The sequence below is a fragment of the Gavia stellata genome, chromosome 6, assembly GCF_030936135.1.
Source record: "Gavia stellata isolate bGavSte3 chromosome 6, bGavSte3.hap2, whole genome shotgun sequence".
Lineage (NCBI taxonomy): Eukaryota > Metazoa > Chordata > Aves > Gaviiformes > Gaviidae > Gavia > Gavia stellata.
This window is the reverse complement of record NC_082599.1, coordinates 57,259,284-57,281,280: the sequence shown is the minus strand read 5'-3', so window position 1 is coordinate 57,281,280 and position 21,997 is coordinate 57,259,284. Positions and strand designations below refer to the sequence as shown.

The 21,997-nt window shown below is 44.0% G+C and overlaps 1 protein-coding gene across 1 annotated transcript in view; it reads left to right on the top strand.

Moving 5' to 3' along the window:
- Nucleotides 1–20,936, top strand: part of GLI3 (GLI family zinc finger 3) — a 191,268-nt gene extending 170,332 nt beyond the window's left edge. Inside the window, exons 10-14 of the mRNA XM_059818324.1 lie at nt 9,854–10,003; nt 10,604–10,768; nt 13,452–13,742; nt 17,002–17,329; nt 18,497–20,936. Coding sequence (XP_059674307.1) covers nt 9,854–10,003; nt 10,604–10,768; nt 13,452–13,742; nt 17,002–17,329; nt 18,497–20,787 — 3,225 coding nt within the window. The 3' untranslated portion in view covers nt 20,788–20,936. The remainder of the gene's footprint in view (nt 1–9,853; nt 10,004–10,603; nt 10,769–13,451; nt 13,743–17,001; nt 17,330–18,496) is intronic.
- Nucleotides 20,937–21,997: the final 1,061 nt, after the last annotated feature.

Here is a 21,997-nt window from a genome sequence, read left to right as displayed (position 1 = left end):
TTGAGCCTCAGGTGGTTTTCTCTCCTTCCATATTCAGTCACTCCTAGAAGGTGGCAGTTAGTGCATTTTCTAGGCAACATTCACTGGTAATCTCCGACCTAGCGAAGGGCAGATGTTTGGTTTCAGGCCAGTCTTTACCCTCTTCCCCATCCAGCTGTAGGAAAAACTCTGCCCTTGTTTGTGCATTACTGTTTTGACTAGGTTGAGAGAGGAATGTGTAACAGATTTGCGGGGAATGCGGAGCTCTTTGCAATGAGGATCTCCTCTCTTGCGAGCTTATGGCAGGAGCAGGCATCGAACAGTTGACTTGAGCACCTGGTTCGTGGTTTCCACTTTCAGTTCCTTCACTTCTCTGCTGCAGCTCCCTCACACAAATGCAATTAGCTCTGTCCTTGGGCAGGTCACAGGTTCAGGTGGTTGGAGAGAGAGGTGGAGTTGGTTTTTTTTGGTAACATCACAAAATGTGGAAGCTGTGATACGTTGCTCGAACTAAGGCAAATGCAATACAGAGCATCTGTGCGGGAGGAACTGGTCAAGCCCAGTTATCACAGCAGCACACGCTGGAAAATTATTTCTGTACATTTGGGGAAAAAAAAAAAAGTGTAAAGAAAGCTGGAATTCCTGTAACATACCAGCTTCACCTATTAACCTCCCAGCTAGTAATAAAAGAATGCAACCTTCAAGAAAGAGATGGCACTTGATTTTAGACAGAGTTATGGAAGAGAACATCAGAGAAGAAACAAAGCTGAGAGTCATCAAAGCATCTTTCCTACCACTGTAAAAGTGGAATGATTAATGTCCATAACATTTATGTTGATGTTCTGGCAGAATCTCATTTATTAAATTTTCAGGTTTAGGAAATAAAGGTGCGATTTCTGCCCACTGCTTTATAGCTGCATGCTCTTACACAGGAAATCAAGGGAGAGCTGTAAAACGTTGCCCCTGATGGAGCTGCATTTTGCTGCTAACAGATTTAACTGTACTGTATACGTGAATATACGTATATTAAATGAAACAAGAACAAGATGTGATCTTATTGGGAAAGAATCCCCGCAATATCCCTTAAGTTCCATTCCCTCCACAGAATGTCCCAAAGCCTACCAAAAAGCTGTCCAAAACCTGGAAGCATAGATACAGGCTGAGCCTGACGAGCAAGCTGTGTTTGCCCCGTTGGTATTATATCATATCATATCCATACTGTATAACTACTATATCAGAGATTAAAAGAAGGTCATGCTGTATTATGAACCGCTGCCTTTATTTTTAGGATTAGATAACTTTTCTCTCTTTTTCCCCCCACTGATTCTCTTTATGTCCTAAGGGCAGATCCTTTCTCTTGGGTCAGGAATGTAATAAGGCAGGTTTTCCTCTCTCCAGGATATTGTGTCTGTCTCACTGTGTTTAAATTGCCACAGAAAGCTCTTCTGAGCAAAATACACTATTTTCTTTGTACAAGAGCCAACGACTGACGTATCCTTGGGGACTTCTCTTGTCTTTAGCATTTAAACATACAAGTTGGATATGTTTAACCTATTGATAGGCAACAAAGACAACTACAGAATTTATTGCAAGAGAACAAAAGGAGAAGCAGAAAGAAAACATCTTTTTTTTAACTTGAGAACTTTTATTGCTGCTGTTGAGCAGAGAGATAAAAAAAATACTCAGACCTATATTTTCAGCTGAAACAGGGAGGTGAGAAGAAAACAGTCCTGCTGGGTTTTGTCCTTTGAATTAGCATTTTCTTGTTTATTAGTAATACAGTTTCACCTTTAGAGAACAAGACTTCTCCAAGCCCATACATAAAAAATTGTCAGATTCTCCATGGCTTGGTTAAACAGCGTTTGGGGCAAAAAGACGACTCCTGCTCAGGCTTATAGTAAACTCCACAGAATGCAAATGTTCATTAATTATTATTAGTTTGACTGCTCTCAGTCTTTGCGCATTCCTTGCTTCCGAACTTGTATCAAGAACAGTCTCTTTCTATGTGTTGCACTGACCCCAGACCTCTAATACATTTTTTTTTTTTAATTTTTTTTTAATAAACCATCTTTTTTTTAAATATGGCTGTAAACCCAGTCTTCTCCCAGTGGCAGCTGTGCTGGCCCAAGACAGCTGTTGACCCCAACTGTTTGTTGCAACACCTCTGAGGTTCTCATCAGTCTGCCCTTCACATGGGAATGCTCCCTCAGACGCTGGAGTCCAACCAGCCAGATTAACCCAAGCCCTTTGGTCCGAGGCAGGTGAATAAGCAGTTTATGAGGCAGGTGAATAAGCAGTTTACAAGCTACTGAGGGAGTGATGTTGGAAGTACAGCAACATCTTGCTAAGGAAAGGTGATGAGCCGTTACGGGGCAGAACCGTGCAGTGTCTTAGCGTGGCCAGAACATGATGTGATCCCACCACCACCACTTTCCTCCTTTCTTACTGTTTCCATCCTCTCTTCCAGCCGTTGGTTTCCATCCTGCTCTTCTCCTGTGCCTGTCATCCCCATCCAAATACTTCCATGGGCTGTCTCAAGTTATAATTCATCATTATTTTTCAGTTGACTCAGGCTTCTAATTTTGATCCCTCCCTTTCTTCATTGACTGCTATTGCCAGTTCTCAAGGGACAGAGATAGGAATCCAGAACGGCGCAGTAATAAATGAGCGTCAAGCATGAATTCAGCTGGAATGCTGACTGAGGTCTAATTTTTTTCTTATAATTAGGTGTTAACAGTTATGTACACAGAGTCCATATATTAAGTTTGTAAAATAGTGTAAGTTATACTTCTTATTTTCCACATACTTCACTCCTTTCCGAAATAACCATTTTTTTTTGACTGAAACTTTCTTTATTTGGTGGTTTGATTTTTCTTAATGAGTAAAACCTTTTTAGTCACCGTGGAGTTATAAACATTGGCGGTACGTATTTTTTTGTACTGTTAAAAAAGTCACACTCCTCTCTCTCACGTGTAAACCCAAAATATCTGATTACTGAAACGTGGTATACCACTAGTCCGCATTTAGGTTTACAATCATGCCCAAATCTAGGGGGAGCGGGGGGGCTTCATTTTTTAACAGTGGAAAACTTTGAAAACTAAGTATTGAGATTGAATGACAAGATCAAACACTGCGGGGTGAGGAGTGCAGTGTGCAGACAGAGTATTTAGTGCATTCGTTACACACAGAGGAAATTGCCATGGAGTGCTTTTAAGATCGAGCTGATTTTAACTGTGGGTATTCCGTTTCGGCAAAGGTGTCAAGACTGTCGAGCTGCTGACCTGCTTTGGGCCAGATCAGCGGATTGTATAAATTGTCGTGTTGCTAATCAGTGTTAGCAGAGATCTGTCACAACGGCATTTCTTAAATCTTCCATAAAGTATGCAAGACAGCCGCAAGAACTCTAATAGAATAACAATAAATGCATCCAAAGGAAAGGAAGCAGGAGTGGAGATAGTTATCTGAGCTTCTCCACAGGCATGTGCCTATGCGGAAACACAGAGTTCTTCACATACAGCTATAGCTTTGACTTGGCTTTAGGAACTGCAAGCAGCTTAAGCATTTATACCACCATAAAGGTTTAAAGCAGCTTAAGTGCTTCTTCCGTCTCAGGAACTAAAAATGGCTTAAGTACTTATGCCACCCTAAGGACACGAGGTCAAAAGCGTACTCTTGACTTGTGCAGCAGGGAGGAGACGTCCGTGTCTTGTGGTTGTTTAGCCTGGTTGTGCCTGCAGATGATCTTTAGTAGGGAAAGGACAGAAGGGATCCATACCTATTTTGCAGCAGATAAGAGGCAATTAAAATGCATGCATTGTTCTAACAGAGAGTCACAGAGGTTAGAGGGAGACTCAATTGCAGTGATTGGAATGTGTCCGAAAAGTCTGCTGGGGATTTCACTCCACGGAGATGGAGGTTTTTTTCCTCCTCACAATGGGATTCCTGTTGTCACAGGATATTTCCTGCCTCACCAGGACCTCCTTTATATCCTGACTTCTTTACAAAGCTTTTGTCTGTCCGTCTTGCTGTGGATCATGGAGTTAATCTTTATCGAGATGTTAATGAGATGGTAGGGAGGCCTGCCTGATGTCATCTCTTTGTTGCCTGACTACCTAAAATGGTAGTGAGGAGCAGTGATGAGCCGTGGATTGCATCCCTGGGGAGCAGGCAAGCATGAGTACTTGGTTAAGTTCTGCCCCGTCACTTTTCTGAATGCTGATACTCTTTTTACAATCGCTCAGGTATCTCAGGAAGCTGTGTGGGTCAAGAACCTCAAAAGTATGCACACCATTCATGAACAAGTGACTACTTTCAGTGGGAATCAGAGACCTAAGTACTTGTGGGCTTTAGCTTTCCTCGGCCTTAAGTCTCCACCTTTACTGTGGCCGTAGTAGTAGATGCTATTTCCCAAGGTTTGTTGTTAGGAGAGGTTCATTCACAAGCTATGAGGTACTCAGACGCTTTGGTAATGGTCTCAAATCCAAAGCGAAGGAGAGATCTGTACTTACACCTGAGCAAGGACAGGGAGGTTTAATTCTGTTACGCCAAGTCTGGGGAGCTCTGGTGTACTTCACACTATTCTGGTCAAGAACAGAGCAGGTCAAGAGAAGGGCCAAGAGGACCACTGAGGTGGGATGCATAAACGCCGTCCTGGAAGTGGCAGTGGGGAACCTGGGAACAAAATGACAGGCGGGATTCAGGGACTTCCGTACCTCCAGCCAAAGCAGGGTAGGAGTGGAAGTGAGGACTTGGTCATCCTAGAGAAGACCAGAAGGAACCAGTTTATTTAATCCAGCAGACGAAGGCCGAGAGGAGAGGGTTGTCTGTCAATTAGTTGGTGTGGGGAAGGGAGAGAAATAAACACTGTGCAGGGAGGCAGAGCTGTTTAAGCTAAAGGATAGTGTTGGCACAAGAACAAATGAGTATAAATTGGCTGTGAATAAATCAAAGCTAGAAATTAGTTGCTAACCAGCAGAGGAGTGAGTTCCTAGAAGAGCCATCCGCTGGGAGCAGAGGGAGCAGATCACCGACGTACTTAGAAGACAAAGCTTGCTCCGTTTGTGACCGGGATTATGTGTAACAGGGCTCGCCACAGCAAGGGATGGACCTGATGATCAGGAACCCCCCTCCTGTTTCTAACTGTATGAGAGATTAAGGACAAATCTACATGGCCTATGCAAAATACGTAAATAAGAGTGCTCCCTGCAGGACTCGCAGGTCAGGGACAACTAATCCCCTTCCAAACCAGCCTCAGAGCTATCCAGTCTGAGCTGTGCTGGACACAATCTCTGCACATTTCCTCGTGGGCTCAGCGACTCCCTGGTGCAGCTGCGGGATGAGCTGTGTTTAGCAGCCGTTCCACTGCAATGCCTCTTTGCCGTTTGCTCTGCATCTCCTACGCAGCAAATGCAGTGGCTCTGCTGGTTTGAGGGACTTTCCGTGGCAGTACAGTCCAGGGGTAGATGCGTGCTAGAAGATGGCTTAAATGCTGCTTCTGCTTGATGTCAGTAACGAGGTTTAGTGAGGAGTCATTTAGCATCTCCTTTTTTAATTTGTAAAATACAAGGAAATAACTGTGAGAAGATAAAAGTCTAAAATTGTCATTGTATAATTGAAATTAAACCACTTTTTGGCAATGCTGGTACGCCTTCCACTGTACCACTAACTTACCGCATTATACCAATACAGCATGATCTCTTCCCAGTTTCCTCCTAGCATACGTTAGGGTAGTGTGTCTAGGTTAGAATCAGGAGATTTTCCCAATGTTTTCTGCTTTTTCCACCAAATAGCACTTCGCTTTCGGATGCTATCTCAGCTGCAGGTGACCGTCATTCTTTTTCTGTTGTTCCTAACTCATTCCACTGGTATGAAGGGGCTTTCCTCCTGCTGTTTGACTACAGTGAGAGCACGTTTGGCCTTTATGTATTGAATAGCTAACGGGTACCAAGTAGTCAGCTAGGATATGCTTAGATACTCCTTTTCTTCTAAAAACAACATGGAGGAGGGAGATAGAACAGTAAGATTATTGCAGATCCTACCTCCAGTGTCACCTCACATCACCTCCTACAAGGTGGAGTTGCACGTAGGGTGTGCATTGATTGTATGAGAACACGTGTGTTTTAAAGGGTTCCCTTTTTAAATAGTGTTTCTTACCATGTAAGCATTTATGCTTCCAGGACACTGCAGGTTGTGCTTCCCGTTACCTCTGTTTTTTGAGCTTCCCCGGTAGAAATGACAGGCCAACTTCAGCCTTGATTTCGATGAATTTGGTGGCGTTTTTGCTCTGGAATTGAAATCCATCTCGGAGCTTCCTCCTTCAAAGCCCAGGGCGTTCTGAGACCAAAATCAGTATTTAGGTCACCTCCCTCTGTTCATTTTAGGGTATTTTGGAGTCAAATGATAATAGCAACTTTTTTGAAAGGGAAGAAAATAAGCCAGGACAGATTGAGGTTTGGTAATGAGCATTGAAGTGGCATGAAAGTAACTGGTATTCTGCAAATGACCCCTGTTTAGCAGCTTTTTGGAGCTGTGTGCCAGGGGAGGTAGCTAGTCGAATTCCAGCTTTTAATGGGGGCTTTTTTTTTCAGGTCAGAAATTCTTAATAATACAGAGCTGGTGCTTCAGAGCCTTATGTTAGCAAACCTGACACTAGGGAGTAATATCATTGGCTTTCATGCGCCTATTTACTGTAATAAGGATTACCAGTGTAAGTAAAACTTGCAGGTTTGGGTCTACAAAATTAAAAGAAAAGCCTTTTCACACCCTGAAACTGCATCAAAATTCAATTTCACCAGGAAGAAAAAAATCCTTCTGATCTAGTCCCTGGAATGTGACATTTCATGGGTGTAATAAGGTTACAAACAGATTATAAATTGAAACCCTATAAATCCTTATTGTACTGTACCAAAGCTTCTGCTTTGCATAATACTCTTATTCCTGACTGTTCTTTGTTTTACAAGCTCAAAACTATTCATTCCCTCTCATAATAGAGACCAGGGAGCCAAAAACACCGTGCAAAATCCAAAGGTAATTATCTGAGTCAAAGGACCTGAATGCCAGAGTTCACAAACTTCTGAACTTTTCTAATTGCCGTTGTTTGCACAGTGAGACCTCCCTCTTCCTTTAAACGTGTTGTAAGTATTGCACATTGTTTCTGCCAAATGATAATGATAAAACATCCCAGTGTAGGTTTAGTTCCCCTTTTGTATTTGTATAGTTCTGCCTACGTGTCCATAGCAGATGACTGACCAGTTTTCAGATCGTAACTTGAGCAAGCGAGGTCGTTTGAATCTGGCCCTGTGTGGTCAGGATTACAGTCTCCTTACCTGAGAGCACTGCGGGTTTCTGCTGTTGGCCTCTTTCTTGTGCTGATTTCATGTCTAGCAAGTGTCTTCTTCCAGACCAGCCTTCCAGGATTTGGGCACATTTATAGGTCTGCTAAAATACCACCCCTCTGCAAAAAGCAATTGAGCAGCTCACCTGAGAGCTAAAGAAATTACCCAGATGAGAAGATGATGTCGTGGGCTCGTTTCTTCTAGGCTTTGCCTGAAAGTGAGGATCTTCAGAGGGGTTGAAAGAGAATGTGATGGCTTTGCAGGTGAGCTCTCAGAGGCCACTTGGAGCATCAGAGCAATGAGGGAAAACAGTGCAAAGAGGGGTTTGGTTGTATGAAGAGCAGAGGGAGTAGGAAAGGAGTGACAGGATAAGAGAGCGGGGCAGACGACTATGGAGGGACACAGTTGTGCAGTGACCTGAGGGCGATCACAAGATACTTGACAGGTGAGCCAGTGGAGTGACGTAGAGAGGCGAATGATCAAGTCACCATCCTGGGCAAGCTTTGTCAGCCGCTGCAGTGAGCCTGGGCTGCGGAGGGAGTGAGGAAGGGAGTTTTACGCCCATGGGAAAGGCCAGTTTTAGAGGATGCTCATGCTGATAAAGGCTAGAGGTCTGGAGCAAGGAGCAAGCTCATTTGCAGGGACAAAGAGAAACAGTGTCCTATGGAGAATTTATCTGAAGGAGCTTCCATGGTGCCTGAGTGTCCACACAGCGGGAGGGTAAAGGGAGGTGGTGTTGTCAACTGATTGAACCAGCCTTGAAGTTTTTCTAGCAAATGGAAAGCCTGTGTCACACACTGAATTTTCATTTCCCGTGTAGGTTTAACCAAATAACTCACAGTCTGTAACGATTACAGAGAGATTTGGCCAAGAACTACTTTAACGCATTGAGTTTTGTCCCGTTACTTCTTTCTCTTTCAGGAAAGAAGAGTGCACATTAACCTCATTGTACACTTCCGATGCCATTTCACAGGGCAGGGCATCTGTACACTTCTGGTACAGGCATGTGTAGTACAAATGGACTAGAGATCTGCACTTGAAACATAAACCCCTGCAGATTCCATGTTGTATATTGTCCAGCACATCTGCTCTGTTCATGCGTTCTGTGCCCCATCAAAACTTTTAAGAAATGGCAATAAAGTTTCAGAAAGAGAAAAAGAGCAGTCATCTTTTATAGGCAATGCACATCTGTTAGCCATGGTGATGCCGTGTAATTGTGAACATAAGTGATTTTATTTGGTTTTCTGATTGTTTTCAGGACTTCAGAAAAGATCGGGATTATCTTCTTTGTTTTCCAGTATGAACTACTGAGTTTCTGTACGGCTGGCTTTTTCTGTGAGCTACTTACGGAGCAGATACAGATTTCATCCCTGTGCTGTGATCAAATAGAAACGCTGGAAGGAGTTTGTTGGGTACCTTAACAGAAATCATCGCATTTGCTGAGAAATGCGGCCATCTAGTGGCACCGCTAGTGAGATGTGGTAGAAAGGACAGCAAGGGTGAAGTCTCTGAGGCAGGCTTTCTCCCAGAGTCCGGGAGGATGAGCCGGGTGGCTCTTGCTGAAATTCCAGCCTTCATAAAGCTTTGAAAGTCCAGGTGTTGGTGCTTTTGTTGTTTTCTGAAGCTGTGCAAAAAATTCAAACACTTAAAGCTTGAAAGAACAAACCAGTCTTGAGGCTGGCCCTGATTCATCTGCCCGTTTCTGCTCAGGAACACAATCAGTGAGAATTAAATCCATATCTAAATGCTCTGCTGAACTGGGTTTTAGGGAAGGGAACAGAGCAAGCTCCTTTTCTGGAGCAGTAAAAGGCACACAGCCCCAGCCTGTCTCTGGATGTGCTCAGGCAGATGACGCTGACCGCAGCAAGACCGGGGCATGCGTGTCAGCAGGCGTGGGGCAGGTGCCGCTCCCAGCGGCTTTCAGGCAGAGCCAAATAGCAATATTTTCGCAATAGCAAAAGCTGGCTTGATGGATGCTTCCGTGCTCAGAGTTTTTAGTTACTGCAGTGTGTAGGGTTTTGTTTGTGCTGCCACAACATGTACGCTAACCCAGTACATTTACTGAAAGAAGATACGGTGAGTGAAAAGTTTTGGTGGAAACGTGGTTTAGCGGTTCTGTTGATTTTTCAGGTTGGAGAACGTGTTTTTAAAGGCCCGATTTTGTAAACCTTGTTTGTGCTGAGTGGCACTTACAGTAAGGCTTCCCTGATCCAGGGAAGCATTAGTCAACGTGAATCACGCAAGTGGTGCTGTGCATGAGATTATCCAGGATCCATTTAACAGTCCGTATCCCCGAGGCCTGATCCAAAGCCTGTTGACGTCAGTAGAAACAAATTCATGGGCCTTAGCGGACTTCCAATGAGATTTACAATTTGAACCCCGTGATCGCTTTGGAGCGCGGACAATCTTCTTACACTTTTAGTACCGCAGGATCCTGGTTCACACCTGAGCCCCTGGTGCCGTTCCAATGTGAAATTACAGTAAGGCTGATGACAATGTTACGTTTCTGTTAAGCTGTAGTCTCTCTTCTACCTGAACAGCATATAAACAATGACCATATACACGGTGAGAAGAAAGAATTTGTGTGCCGATGGCTGGACTGTTCCCGGGAGCAGAAACCATTCAAAGCCCAGTATATGCTGGTGGTCCACATGAGGAGACATACAGGGGAAAAGCCACACAAATGCACTGTGAGTAAAGGGGGCTGAGCTCCAGGCTTGGACGGGGGACCTGGGGCCGTGCAGGGAGCAGAGCGGCGCAGATGCTGCATGCCCTGATCTCTTGTCCGTCGGACATTTGTTGGAGAACAGACTACCATGTCTGCTTCGTTATCCCACTCACCCAGATGACAAAAGCTGTAGGAGAGGGGGTTCACTGGATAATTTGGCCCACTTCCTCAAGTTTAAAGTGCAAAGAAGCCCCAAAAGGCATTATTAAACAGGGCTCAGTTTGCTTAATTATTTAAAAGCACTTTCTCTTAGAGAGCTACATCTGGGTATTATTGCTGGCCACCAGCCTCCTAATGACTTTGCAATGGATTTCTGTCTTAGATGAAGTACACAAATGCTGCGCTCTCCTGTAAGAGAAGATTTACATAATGCTGGAAGCATTTTAACTTGAGCTGTGACGGGGTTTGCCTGGGTAAAATTAAAATCCAACAAATCAAAACAAAATTACATTGGGCAAGGGTATGAAGGCTTGGAAAGTTGCTAAACTTTTATAGGTCAGCTTTTACTGTTTCCTGCAAGTCCAAAGATTAAAATTAATCCAGACTTACTTCTTGTCTGCAGTTTGAAGGTTGTACAAAGGCCTACTCCAGGCTAGAAAACTTGAAAACGCACTTGAGATCTCACACTGGAGAGAAACCATATGTGTGTGAACACGAAGGCTGCAACAAAGCTTTCTCCAACGCATCTGACAGGGCCAAGCACCAAAACAGGACTCATTCCAATGAGGTAAGTAAGCATAGCTTCAAAAACATAATACAATTCAGAGTCGAACAGAGTTACAACGTGATCATTGCAATTTGTTACAGAGGACAGGCACAGAAACCCTCAGCAACCTGAAAAGGAGAAGTTCTAGATGGGTCTTACGAGCACAGTCATTCCAGTGTCGTATGGACCTGAAGAGGCTGTAGGTCATTCTATTAAGTGTAAGAAAGGTTTGAAGGAGGGGTCTAATGGAAACGTGGGTTAACCAGGGACAGATCTGAGCCAAAACGCTGGGATTGGTTCTCCCTCTGGGACTGGAGAGGCTGGTCCAGGCCCGGAGCATGTCCCCTTGCCTGGGTCACCCAGCAGCTGCCCAGCCACAGCTCCCACAGCATCTTGCAGAGTCCTTTTTGGCTGCTGCAGACAGCTATAGGGAAGTGTCCAGGGTCTGGAAAATTTGGGTTGCCCTGTAAGTTCTGAGTTATGCCTTTTCCTTCTTCTCTGGGCTATTTCAGTCTTTCTGTCCTGAACAGATCTCACAGAGTAGCGATTCAGCGGAGGGAATTTGATCTTTCTTGAGCAAACCAGCTGTGGCAGTCACAGCTGTCTCCCAAACTCTGTGTAACACCTCTTTATCACTGTATGTTTCCCGTTACTGCTGCCCCCTCTTTCAGGAGTCACACCGTCTTCATGCCTTGTCCCTCTTTTATTGTCCCATTTCAGGTTGCTCAGGGAATCACATCATCTCAGTCTCACATCGTGGGGGAGCCCTTTCTCTCCTCCTTGACCTGTCTATACTTCTTCTAGCCTAAAGCCAAAAATACTGGAAGGGCAGGACATACCAGCATGCTGTGTGCTTTGGACACCATAGCAGGTGTATGCCTTTCCACATGGCTTGTATCCTTCTCTGTCTGTTCGGTCTGTCGCAGGCATGCACTAGGGCTGGCAGAATCTCCCAGGAGCATTCATCTTCTTCCAGTCCCCTGGTCCCTGCAGCATCTTTTGAGTCACAAGGGAAGCAGAGAGCGTTGCACAGCTCTCAGTTCGCCCTGTCCCTGCAGTATGTGCTCTCAGCAGCCCAACAACTGCACTGAAGCCCAGCGGCGATTTTGTGAATTGTCACCAAGGCAGAAAGAAGTTGATCAAAGTCTTGCCAATAGCTGACTGAGCTTTCATTTCATTTGCTGCCTGAACCAATCTGTTTGTTGCCTAGCTGATGAGTAAGATCCTCACAAACTTGCAGACATGACCCGGACTCCCTGTCCTCAAGAAAGATCAAATTCCCTCCACTGAATCGCTACTCTGTGATATCTGTTCAGGATAGAAAGATCAGGATTTCATGTCTAACAGTAGGTCACAAAAAAAAAATTTCTACTGTGCATCATGTCTGGTAGTTGCAGCAGCAAAGTCAAATGAAAATCTTCCTTCACTGTTATTTCCCAATGAAATGGGCTAATAACTCTTAGGCGGTGGATGCTGATGTAGTGCCATGAATACTATGGAAAGCACAGACCCAATTCAGCACTTCCTCGCAGTGCCATTTTAGTTCTAAGTAGGTAACTAGATTTAAAAGCAACTGAGATATCTTTATGCAGATCTGCCCTATATATATGTAGAAGAGGGCTAATTGATTTGTACTTCCGTAGCATCTTGAGAAAGCCTGCCTCAGGAGCTCAGCATCAACTTCACATTGTTCATAATTGACATGTTTGCTGCTATTCGAGTCAAGGGGAGGTTTTTTGCTGCTGACGTCAGTGGAAGCCGACTTAGGCCTTACATAGCCATTAGGAAGCGACATTTGTCAAAGCCTCCGCAGTGCCATGTGTAAGCAGACAGAGAACCCCTTTGAGGAACTCTGCATGAGGATCTCTTTTTTTTCTTGAGGGCTAGTACTAGTAAGACTTAAAAATAGTAGTTTCTTGGAAACAATTCCGTAATAGAAGTGAGTGAATGATACTTTGTTTCCTGAGGCATTTAAAGTGTTTAGGAAGGGCTCAACTCTTCCTTTCTAACTCTCTCGTAATACAAGAACAAAGAAAGTCTTCGTGAAATTCTAAGACAGTAAATTTACTTCATTCTGCATTGCTTAGTGAACTAGAGAAATTCGCGGACAAAGGAGGGTGGTTTTAAAGACACTGAGTGATTAGTTACGCTCGTAGCAGTGATAGTACGAGTGCATACATTGCTGCAATGTGAAAATGCTTACGGAACAGAATCCTGTGCTTTGACATTATTCTGGTGATCTGAAGGGGCCAGGAAAAAAATTCTTCCTCAGATATTCCTCTCTGAACAAATGTCCCAACGTGTTTTGAAGGAGGTTGTTTGCCTCTGAATGTCAAGGAGAAGGTACTGGGCATACTAGAAACAGGATATCAAACTGCTGAGAGCAATGAACAGGATAGAAAATTAGGCCAGTCTTCCTAACTTGCCATAGCTCTGTTGACTCTGCTGCTATGATAAGTCAAAGCTGTGCCAGTTCATATCATGAGAGGCTCTGCCCTCTGTAAACTGTGCAGTATTAATGGGTACCTTCAAAGCCAAGGGGAATTAATAGGTTTGACTTGGTGCAGTCACTGTAGAGACCGTAAATTAGATAACAAATTCACTGTGAAAGCATATAACTGTAACACCAGCTGTGCTCCAAGGAGCTCTTCAGGAGTCCCACATGGAATTAAATCTAATTTAAGTGTTTCTCCTGGCTTGGCAGAAACCGTATGTTTGCAAGATACCGGGCTGCACAAAGCGCTACACAGACCCCAGTTCTCTCCGGAAACACGTGAAGACCGTGCATGGCCCAGAGGCACATGTCACCAAGAAGCAGCGGGGAGATATCCACCCGAGGCCTCCGCCACCGAGAGACCCAGGCAGCCACTCTCAGACCCGGTCACCAGGCCATCAGACTCAGGGTGCAATTGGTGAGCAGAAGGACCTCAGCAACACTACCTCAAAGCGTGAAGAATGCCTCCAAGTGAAAGCGGTCAAGTCAGAAAAACCAATGGTATGCAATACACCGTGCCGTTCCCTTTGTCCTTTTTTTTCTTGCAACCGGTTAATAATCCCTTTATGAAATGCTGAAGCCCATAAACTCCAGCTCACAAGGTTAGGTTTTGTGAGGTTTTCTTTTTCGTTTACATTGTAAAATGTTTTTAAAGCCTAAGAAATAGCAAATAAAAAGATTAAATCTAGTCTGTGCAATATGCAGTAAGTGCAGTGTTGGCAACCCTCACAATAATTGTTTCTGTTAAAGCTCCATCTTTTGGAATCATTATATTGTGAGAAAATCACAGCTTTCATTTTTAAAAAGGCATTTTTTTTTTCCACTCTCCTGTTTACAGAAGAAAGTTAGAGAATGTCAGTCTGGCAGGCTTAAAACCAGAATGCGAAAAAAACCAAGTCCAAGAGACTAAAATGATGATACTGATCATGATAATTTTTGGAGAACCTGGGGAAACAATCAGATTTTAGGGGCTGGAGGTTGTTGGGTCATGGATCAAACTGAAGCAGGATAAATTGACTTTCTCAAACAGCAGGCGGAGATCTTTTGATAACATTTGATCTCTATCTTATGTTAATCTGATACTTAATTTAACTTGATCAAGTTAACCTATTTCCAATTTAATTGAATTGAGCTGAATTAAGAGTCTCTGCAGGTCTTTTCACTGGTTTACCTTAGTGTATTGCATTAAACTAGTATAGCCTTGAACGTTGAAAGGACCGCATTACTTTTTTTGACATGCTGTCTTAAATAAAGAAGTTCTTCTTTCATTTGCCTGCATTTCCTGTGCCATCCATCCTCTCCACAAGGGTTAAAACTAGCCAAGGCAGTCACTCCATCCTCTTCCACATCTGGGCCTATGATTCATCTGGACCCAACCCTTGGGGACTACAAATACAAGCCCTCCAAATTCTCCTCAATATATATTGTTAACCATGCTGCAATTCTAAGTGATTACTCATTGAAATACGAGTTCCTGCTATATTGTGCCTAAGGCTTGTGCCCAAACTGTGGAGTATTAATCCTGACTGCAGAAACGTCCACAGGCCCAGCGTTAGCTCCCGCTGAAGTCTGAAGGAGATCCTCTGCCATCTTTGGTGATAATTACCTTAGATTACAAAGGAACAAAACCCATTCCCCTCTTGCTTAGCTAGGTAAATCTGTAGCATTATTGAGGCATGTTGAGTGTAGGCGGTTGTAACATGAATAAAATTTGCAGGAGAGGGGTATTAATGCTGATTGCTTACATAGTATTAAATATTTCTCACTGAAAAATATCTTCTAAAAACAATTCCGTATTTCCTGCTTTTCATTGCTTGTATGAATTAAGATACATTTTCTGTTTTTCAACTAATCCAATGTCTTTTCTGTCTAATGCTCTTAAATGTCTTGTTCTAACTTCCTAAGGACAGTGGGTAATAAGGTGAGGGCACTTTAACTTTTCTGCTGTTTTTCTTACTGCAACATTATTTATGCCTTTATTTTAGCCTTCTGTCTGTTGTCCAGTCATTCCTTTATTTGGTAATGTGCAATCCATCAAACTCAATTCCAAATGTAATGTGCTTTGAGCATTTTGCAACACTTGACATGTGAAAAATCTGGCTTATATTGGTGAAATGTCTTCAGAAATCTCTTTGTACCTTCCCCGCTAGATGAGACATCCATTTTTTTTCTGCATTGCACATCTAGAAATGTACGTTCCCCATAATACAGTTCGTACTTCTGTAACCTACCTCGCTGTGATCTTGACCCGTGGCTACAAGAACAGGCTTCTGACCGTTAGTACTCTTCTTCCATATGGCATGGAGCTATTGTCCGGAAGCACAAACTCTCTTCTGTATAATAACAGTTATTTCTGTTCTTGTCACCAAATCTGCCATGGCCAGGATTTGGAAATGAACATGCTCAGTGTGGCCTCATAAATTCTAAATATCATCGTTCAAGTTAGAAATAATAAAATAGTTATTGCGTCTTAATGGTCTCCTCAGGGGCATATGAAGCTGCAGTATTGCCATGAATCTGTGTCTTCATTCACTTATGTTAAGAGTGAGAGCTGTCACTGCTGCCTCAGAAATTCTAGCCAGCGTTCGTCGGTCAAATGTGCAAAAAAATCACAGGCTGGCAGGGGAAAAAAAATTTAAAAAACCCAAGAAAACCGCCAAAAGTGAAATACTTACATGAAACTGTTCTTGGGAGCAAAATGATACTGCATGCCTCACGGATTTGTGATCACATTGATACAACCTACATTAAGATATTACATCCAGAGACTTCTGTCCGTCTTGCTGTCTGTTTTGTCTGTCAGTCCATCTGTCTGAGTGTTTCAGTTTGTCAGAGAAATTTTCCCATTGTTTGACGAGAGCTTTATGTGTATAAAAAAATAAATCAAGCCCGTGTTTCCCCACAGCAAGAATTCTGCTAGAGCAGCAGGGAACACTGTCTGTAAAGAAAGAAGCAGCTATTGCGGTGGTTTATATCCCCGTAGATTAGCAAGCTGTACCGTGTACTTAAATTCGTAAATTTACATTCCTAAATTTTACTGAAACAAAGGGTTTGATTCAGTACATCATTGCCTTCCTGATTCCAGGGCAGAGATGGTATAATTTAGAACGTGCTGCTAGGGGCACAGGATGCTGATAATATAATACAATACAGTATTTTTGCACTGATGCTTTGTCCCTGTTTTATTACACGCCAACATTTCAGGCCAACCGCTGCCTGTAACAATGAGCCTTAAGCCTGGAAAATACTTACATTCTTTAGCCACAAGTCTAATTAAAAAAACCCAAATTCCAGTGTTGTTGGAGTCTTGTTTGTTTGTTTGCTTGCTGTAAGCCTAGCAGTGTAAATTAGACCTTGTAACGTGGCTGAGTTCCGATTTGGTTTACTGACCTTCAGTTTCAACTGGGAACAGTGCATACCCAAAATAGAATATCCATACATACATGCTCATGAATGACTAGAAGTGATAGAAGCAATTACGGGAATAACCAAAATAAATGTCTTCTGTAGAGATAATACATACTATCAGCAAGATATTAAAGTGGATTTTAATCTTGAGTTTTGCAATGGCATTCATTGCAGTTAAAATCAATATTCTAGAAAGCCTCTTCATGAACGATCACCATCATCATTTAATGCTAAACTTTTCTTTACATTTGGTTTTCTTTGACTCCATTTAGACCTGCATTTGCTTCAAGTTCTTTGGTAACATTGTTTGCTTAATCCTCACGTTCTTTTCTTTCTTACTTCACTCCAACAGACATCTCAGCCAAGCCCTGGTGGTCAGTCTACATGCAGCAGCGAACAGTCCCCCATCAGCAACTATTCCAACAATGGGATCGAGCTTACTCTGACCGGTGGCGGTAGTGTAGGAGACCTCAGTGTCATCGATGAAACCCCAATCATGGACTCTACCATTTCCACAGCCACCACAGCACTTGGCTTACAGGCCAGGAGGAATATGACAGGGACCAAATGGATGGAGCAAGTGAAATTAGAAAGGTTGAAACAAGTTAATGGAATGCTTCCAAGACTGAACCCCGTTCCACCTTCCAAAGCCCCGACCTTGCCGCCTCTCATAGGAAATGGTGAGATACACATAGCGGGAGTGGTAGCACGTTTTGTCCTTAAATTCGTTGCTTGCTAGCACAATCTTGCAACCCTTGCAAAACAGCAGTGCAGCTTATGAAACTCAGCAGCTGTGAGAATGGTTCGTAAATTGATCACTTCTTGTTTATCCCCTGATTACAAGTCCTACTACCCACCCTGAGGGAAGTCAGGTAGCCCTGTGGTTTACAGAACGGGGGCCAGCAGGGGAACCGTACATCGCGTTTGAAATATTCCCTACGGTTAGAGGTTTGGACCCAAGATCATCATAATCCTGTCTTGTTTTGAGGCAAGGCAGATGAAATAAATACCTTCCAGTTTATTGTATGGAAGTCTTTCAGATGAGGCCTTAACAAGGCACCCTTTGCATAGATGTGTTGGTCTGCTCTTTTAAATAAACCGTTTCCACGCATAGAAGTAATCGTATCTACAGATACTACTGCTACAAAGGGCAGATATCCATGAACGGGAGTAAGGCAAGATTGAACCCTGAAGATCCGTAGTTGTTTTCATTGCTAAAATGTATGTCCCTGCTGCCTCTGCATGGCCTACAACATGCCCGTTAGGTTTCTGCACTCCACCCAGCAGCAACAGCCCAGGTTTTCTGAAACCCGTTCAATCAAAAGAAACTATGTAAATTAAGAAATTTATTCTGTTTACTTCAAAACAAAACAAGGAAACCAGCAAAAATGTTTTGCAGTTGTTAGGACTTATTTCAAGAATATTTCAAGAAGTCTTAGAAATGACCTTGAATAGCCTCCAATTTGTATATTTTGCCATTCCATGCAAATGCCTGTTCAATTATATTTTGCCTATAAAAAGCTCGCTTCCAAATGTGTCCTTCTGGCACATCAGTCAGCATAGCTGCACTGCAGGCCAGAGGACTGCACCAGCTGATGACAGTTTGTGGCTGTGGCCTATAAATTTTGTGCTGGGATTCACACTGAAATGTTACCCTTGAGTCTCTGAATTAGCTTTTAACCTAAGGACACAGTTTTTATCCCTACTTCTTTCAATAAAGAGCACTGTTATGATTTGCTGTGATGATGCAGGCTTTTCCTCTACACTCCCCTTACTCCTTCACTGGGTGTTTTCTGTACCAGTTTCTGGGTGATGCCCATTTGTTTAACTGTGCGTTTTGCCTCCAGGTACCCAGTCGAACAGCAGCTGCAGTGTAGGAGGATCCATGACTATTCTGCCGAACAGGAACGAACTTTCAAGTACGGACATCACTGTATTGAACATGCTGAACAGGAGGGACAGCAATACTAGCACAATCAGTTCAGCCTACTTGAGCAGCCGCAGGTCCTCTGGAATCTCACCTTGCTTCTCCAGCCGGAGGTCCAGCGACGCCTCCCAGGCAGAGGGAAGACCGCAGAACGTGAGTGTTGCAGACTCCTATGACCCCATCTCGACGGATGCTTCCCGGCGCTCCAGTGAAGCGAGCCAGTGTGATGACTTGCCAAGTCTTCTCAGCCTCACCCCGGCCCAGCAATACAGGCTGAAAGCTAAATATGCAGCAGCTACTGGTGGACCCCCACCAACTCCACTGCCTAACATGGAGAGGATGAGCCTCAAAACAAGGATGGCACTCTTGGGTGACTGCAGGGAGTCCGGAGTATCTCCACTGCCTCCGTTGAATGCCCCTCGAAGATGTAGTGACGGTGGGGCAAATAGTTACAACAGGAGGCATTTTCTGTCTCACGATGCTCTAGGAAACGGAACGAGGAGAGCCAGCGATCCGGTAAGAATGGCCTCCGACAACCTCTCTGTCCCTAGAGTCCAGCGTTTCAACAGTCTTAATAGCTTTAACCCTCCTGCTTTGCCTCCATCCATGGAAAAGCGCAACCTTGTTCTTCAGAACTATACCCGTTCTGAGGGTGGCGTCTTCCGCGGCTTCAGCTCCCCCTGTCCTCCGAGCATCAGCGAGAACGTCGCCCTGGAGGCTGCTACGATGGAAGTGGGTGGCAGTCTGAACGACGAGGATCTCCTGCCAGACGACGTGGTTCAGTATCTGAATTCCCAGAACCAGGGCATGTACGACCACTTGTTGAACAATGTCCTAGACAGCAACAAAATGCATCACAGCTCAGTGTTAGGAAACAACACCCCCAGCAACTTTGACCAAGCCCCTCCACCGAGCAGTCAGCAGGCAGGCTCCGAGGCAAACAAGAGCGACTTGCCCATTCAGTGGAATGAAGTAAGCTCAGGAAGTTCTGACTTATCTCCTTCGAAACTGAAATGCGGTCAGCGCTCGGCGGTGCAGCAGACTCGGGCCTTCGGACTGTATAACAACATGATGGTTCAGCAGCAGAACCTGGAGAGAAGCAACGTGGCCCAGCAGAACGGCTATCAGAACCTGGTGGAAAACAGCGGTTCCTACGGTTTACAGCAAAACACAGTTCTTGGCAGCGGAGCCGGTAATTCTTTCAGCGTGCAGCCCAATAAGCCTTACAGTGAAAGCATCGGCAGGCAAGCAATGGTGTCCGGGGGAATGGACAACTCCTGTGGCGTGACAGTTCAAGGGCAGAAGCTGAGAAGCAGCAACGTGCCAGTGAGTGGGAACCAGCAAAATTTCGGCCATCCCATGGCATCCAGCGATCAAGCCGCCGGTATGGCAAATGGGATGCAGAACAGGAATATGATGGAACCGGAATATTTGCAAAACCAACCAGTCGGCGATGGCATTCATTACCAGGGAGTCAATCAATCTGGTCAAATGATGCTAGGGCAGGTTAGTCCTACCTCACAAAGCAGCCTGTATCAAGGGCCGCAGAGTTGTCCACCGGTGTCTCACGCCATTGGTAGCCAGCCTTCAGGTTTGTTGGTGGCCAAAAGTTACCAGCCGTGCTCTAATTACAGCGGCAACAGACGGCAAAACGTGTTGAGAAGCAACCTGGCACAACAGCAAGGACACGTAAGTGACGGCAACCAGACGTACAGGGTAAACACGATTAAGATGGAGATGCAAGGTCAATCACAGCAGTTCTGCTCTAACGTGCAGAATTACTCTGGTCAGTTATATGACCAAACCACGGGCTTTAGCCACCAAGCTATGAAAACAGGTTCTTTCTTTGGTTCGGAAGCTAACTGCCTGCTGCAGGGTACTGCGACTGCAAACTCATCCGAGCTTCTTTCCCCGGGGGCTAACCAAGTGTCGAGCACAGTTGACAGCATTGACAGCAACAGCCTAGAGGGTGTGCAGATTGATTTCGATGCTATCATAGATGATGGGGACCATGTCAGCTTAATTTCGGGAGCCCTGAGCCCGAGTATCATTCAGAATCTCTCCCGCAATTCCTCACGCCTCACCACTCCCCGAGCGTCTCTTACATTCCCAGCTATGCCCGTAAGCACAACCAACATGGCTATTGGGGACATGAGCTCTTTGTTGACCTCACTTGCAGAAGAAAGCAAGTTCCTTGCTGTTATGCAATAGACATGAAAAAAAAACAAAACAAACCCTTAGGAGATAACAGATGAAAAAAAAGACTCGTATTTTTTAGTTGTGTATGTATTTTAGCAATCTCATCTCACCTAAATGGGATGTGTTTCAAGTATATTCCTTTTATGGAATAAGGACTCTGAAAACCCTAAAGTGTTCTAGGGAGAAACTGTCTTCCATTTCAGTTTTGAATCAGTATTGCTACACCCATTTCCCCCCCCCCCCCTTTTCTCTCTCTCCCCCTTTTTGAATGTCTGTATGCTTCCTTTTTCTTTTTTTTTTTATTGTAAGCCAATGTAAACGTGTGAGGTGCATGTTTTTGTTTTGTTTTGGGTGGGTTTTTTTAAAGAAAGGTCTGATGAAATGACTTTGCAATTTTCTGTTACTCAAAAGAAATTAGACCTTGTAAAACTGTTGCAATTTTTCCCCCTAAACATAGAGGCACAAAATAACCAGGCACAATGTAAAGTGAGCATACAGTGACGAATCCTCTCTGGATGCATTGGATGCATCACACTGAGGTGGACAACCAGTTTAGAAATGCACTGCCATGGCACCCCTAGGCTGTAGTTTCAGAGTCATGGAGCACAAGAAATTAGGAGGTTCAAGCAAATAAGAAATGTAAAACCATCAGCCCTTTGATCCCTAGTAAATGTTTTAAGGTTTTTCTAAACACACAGATAGATGTCACCGCCTTGCATAATGATACTGAAATTGTGTCACGTTTAATCCATTTCAGAGGAAGGAGGGGACCAGAACGCTATTCTTAGTCCAGCTCTCATGTTTTGCAGTATTTGGTATTCTGTTTTTCAGTCTTCTTTTTTAAATGACTGGATAGTAAAATTATGTGCATGTTTGGTGATCTGGGTTGTCTATAATCCCTTCATTGCATACCACATTTGTGGAGAGATGATCAGGGTCTTACGGAGTATTTCATACAATGAAATAACAAAATTGCAGTATTCCGTACTGGGGACTTTTTTTTTTAAAAATGCAAATAGTTGAGATGTCATTTGCTGAGCCACTGGTTCTTATTCGCAGTAACAATTCCTTTGCCAGGAGGACTGTCTTGTACATCCCTTTCAGCACATACACCTTTGCGGATGGATCATATATTTTAAAATAAGTACATGCCCACTGATGTAACATACAGTTGCGGCTTCAAAAGCATCATGGTCATGGCATGTAAAACAAGTAGAAAATG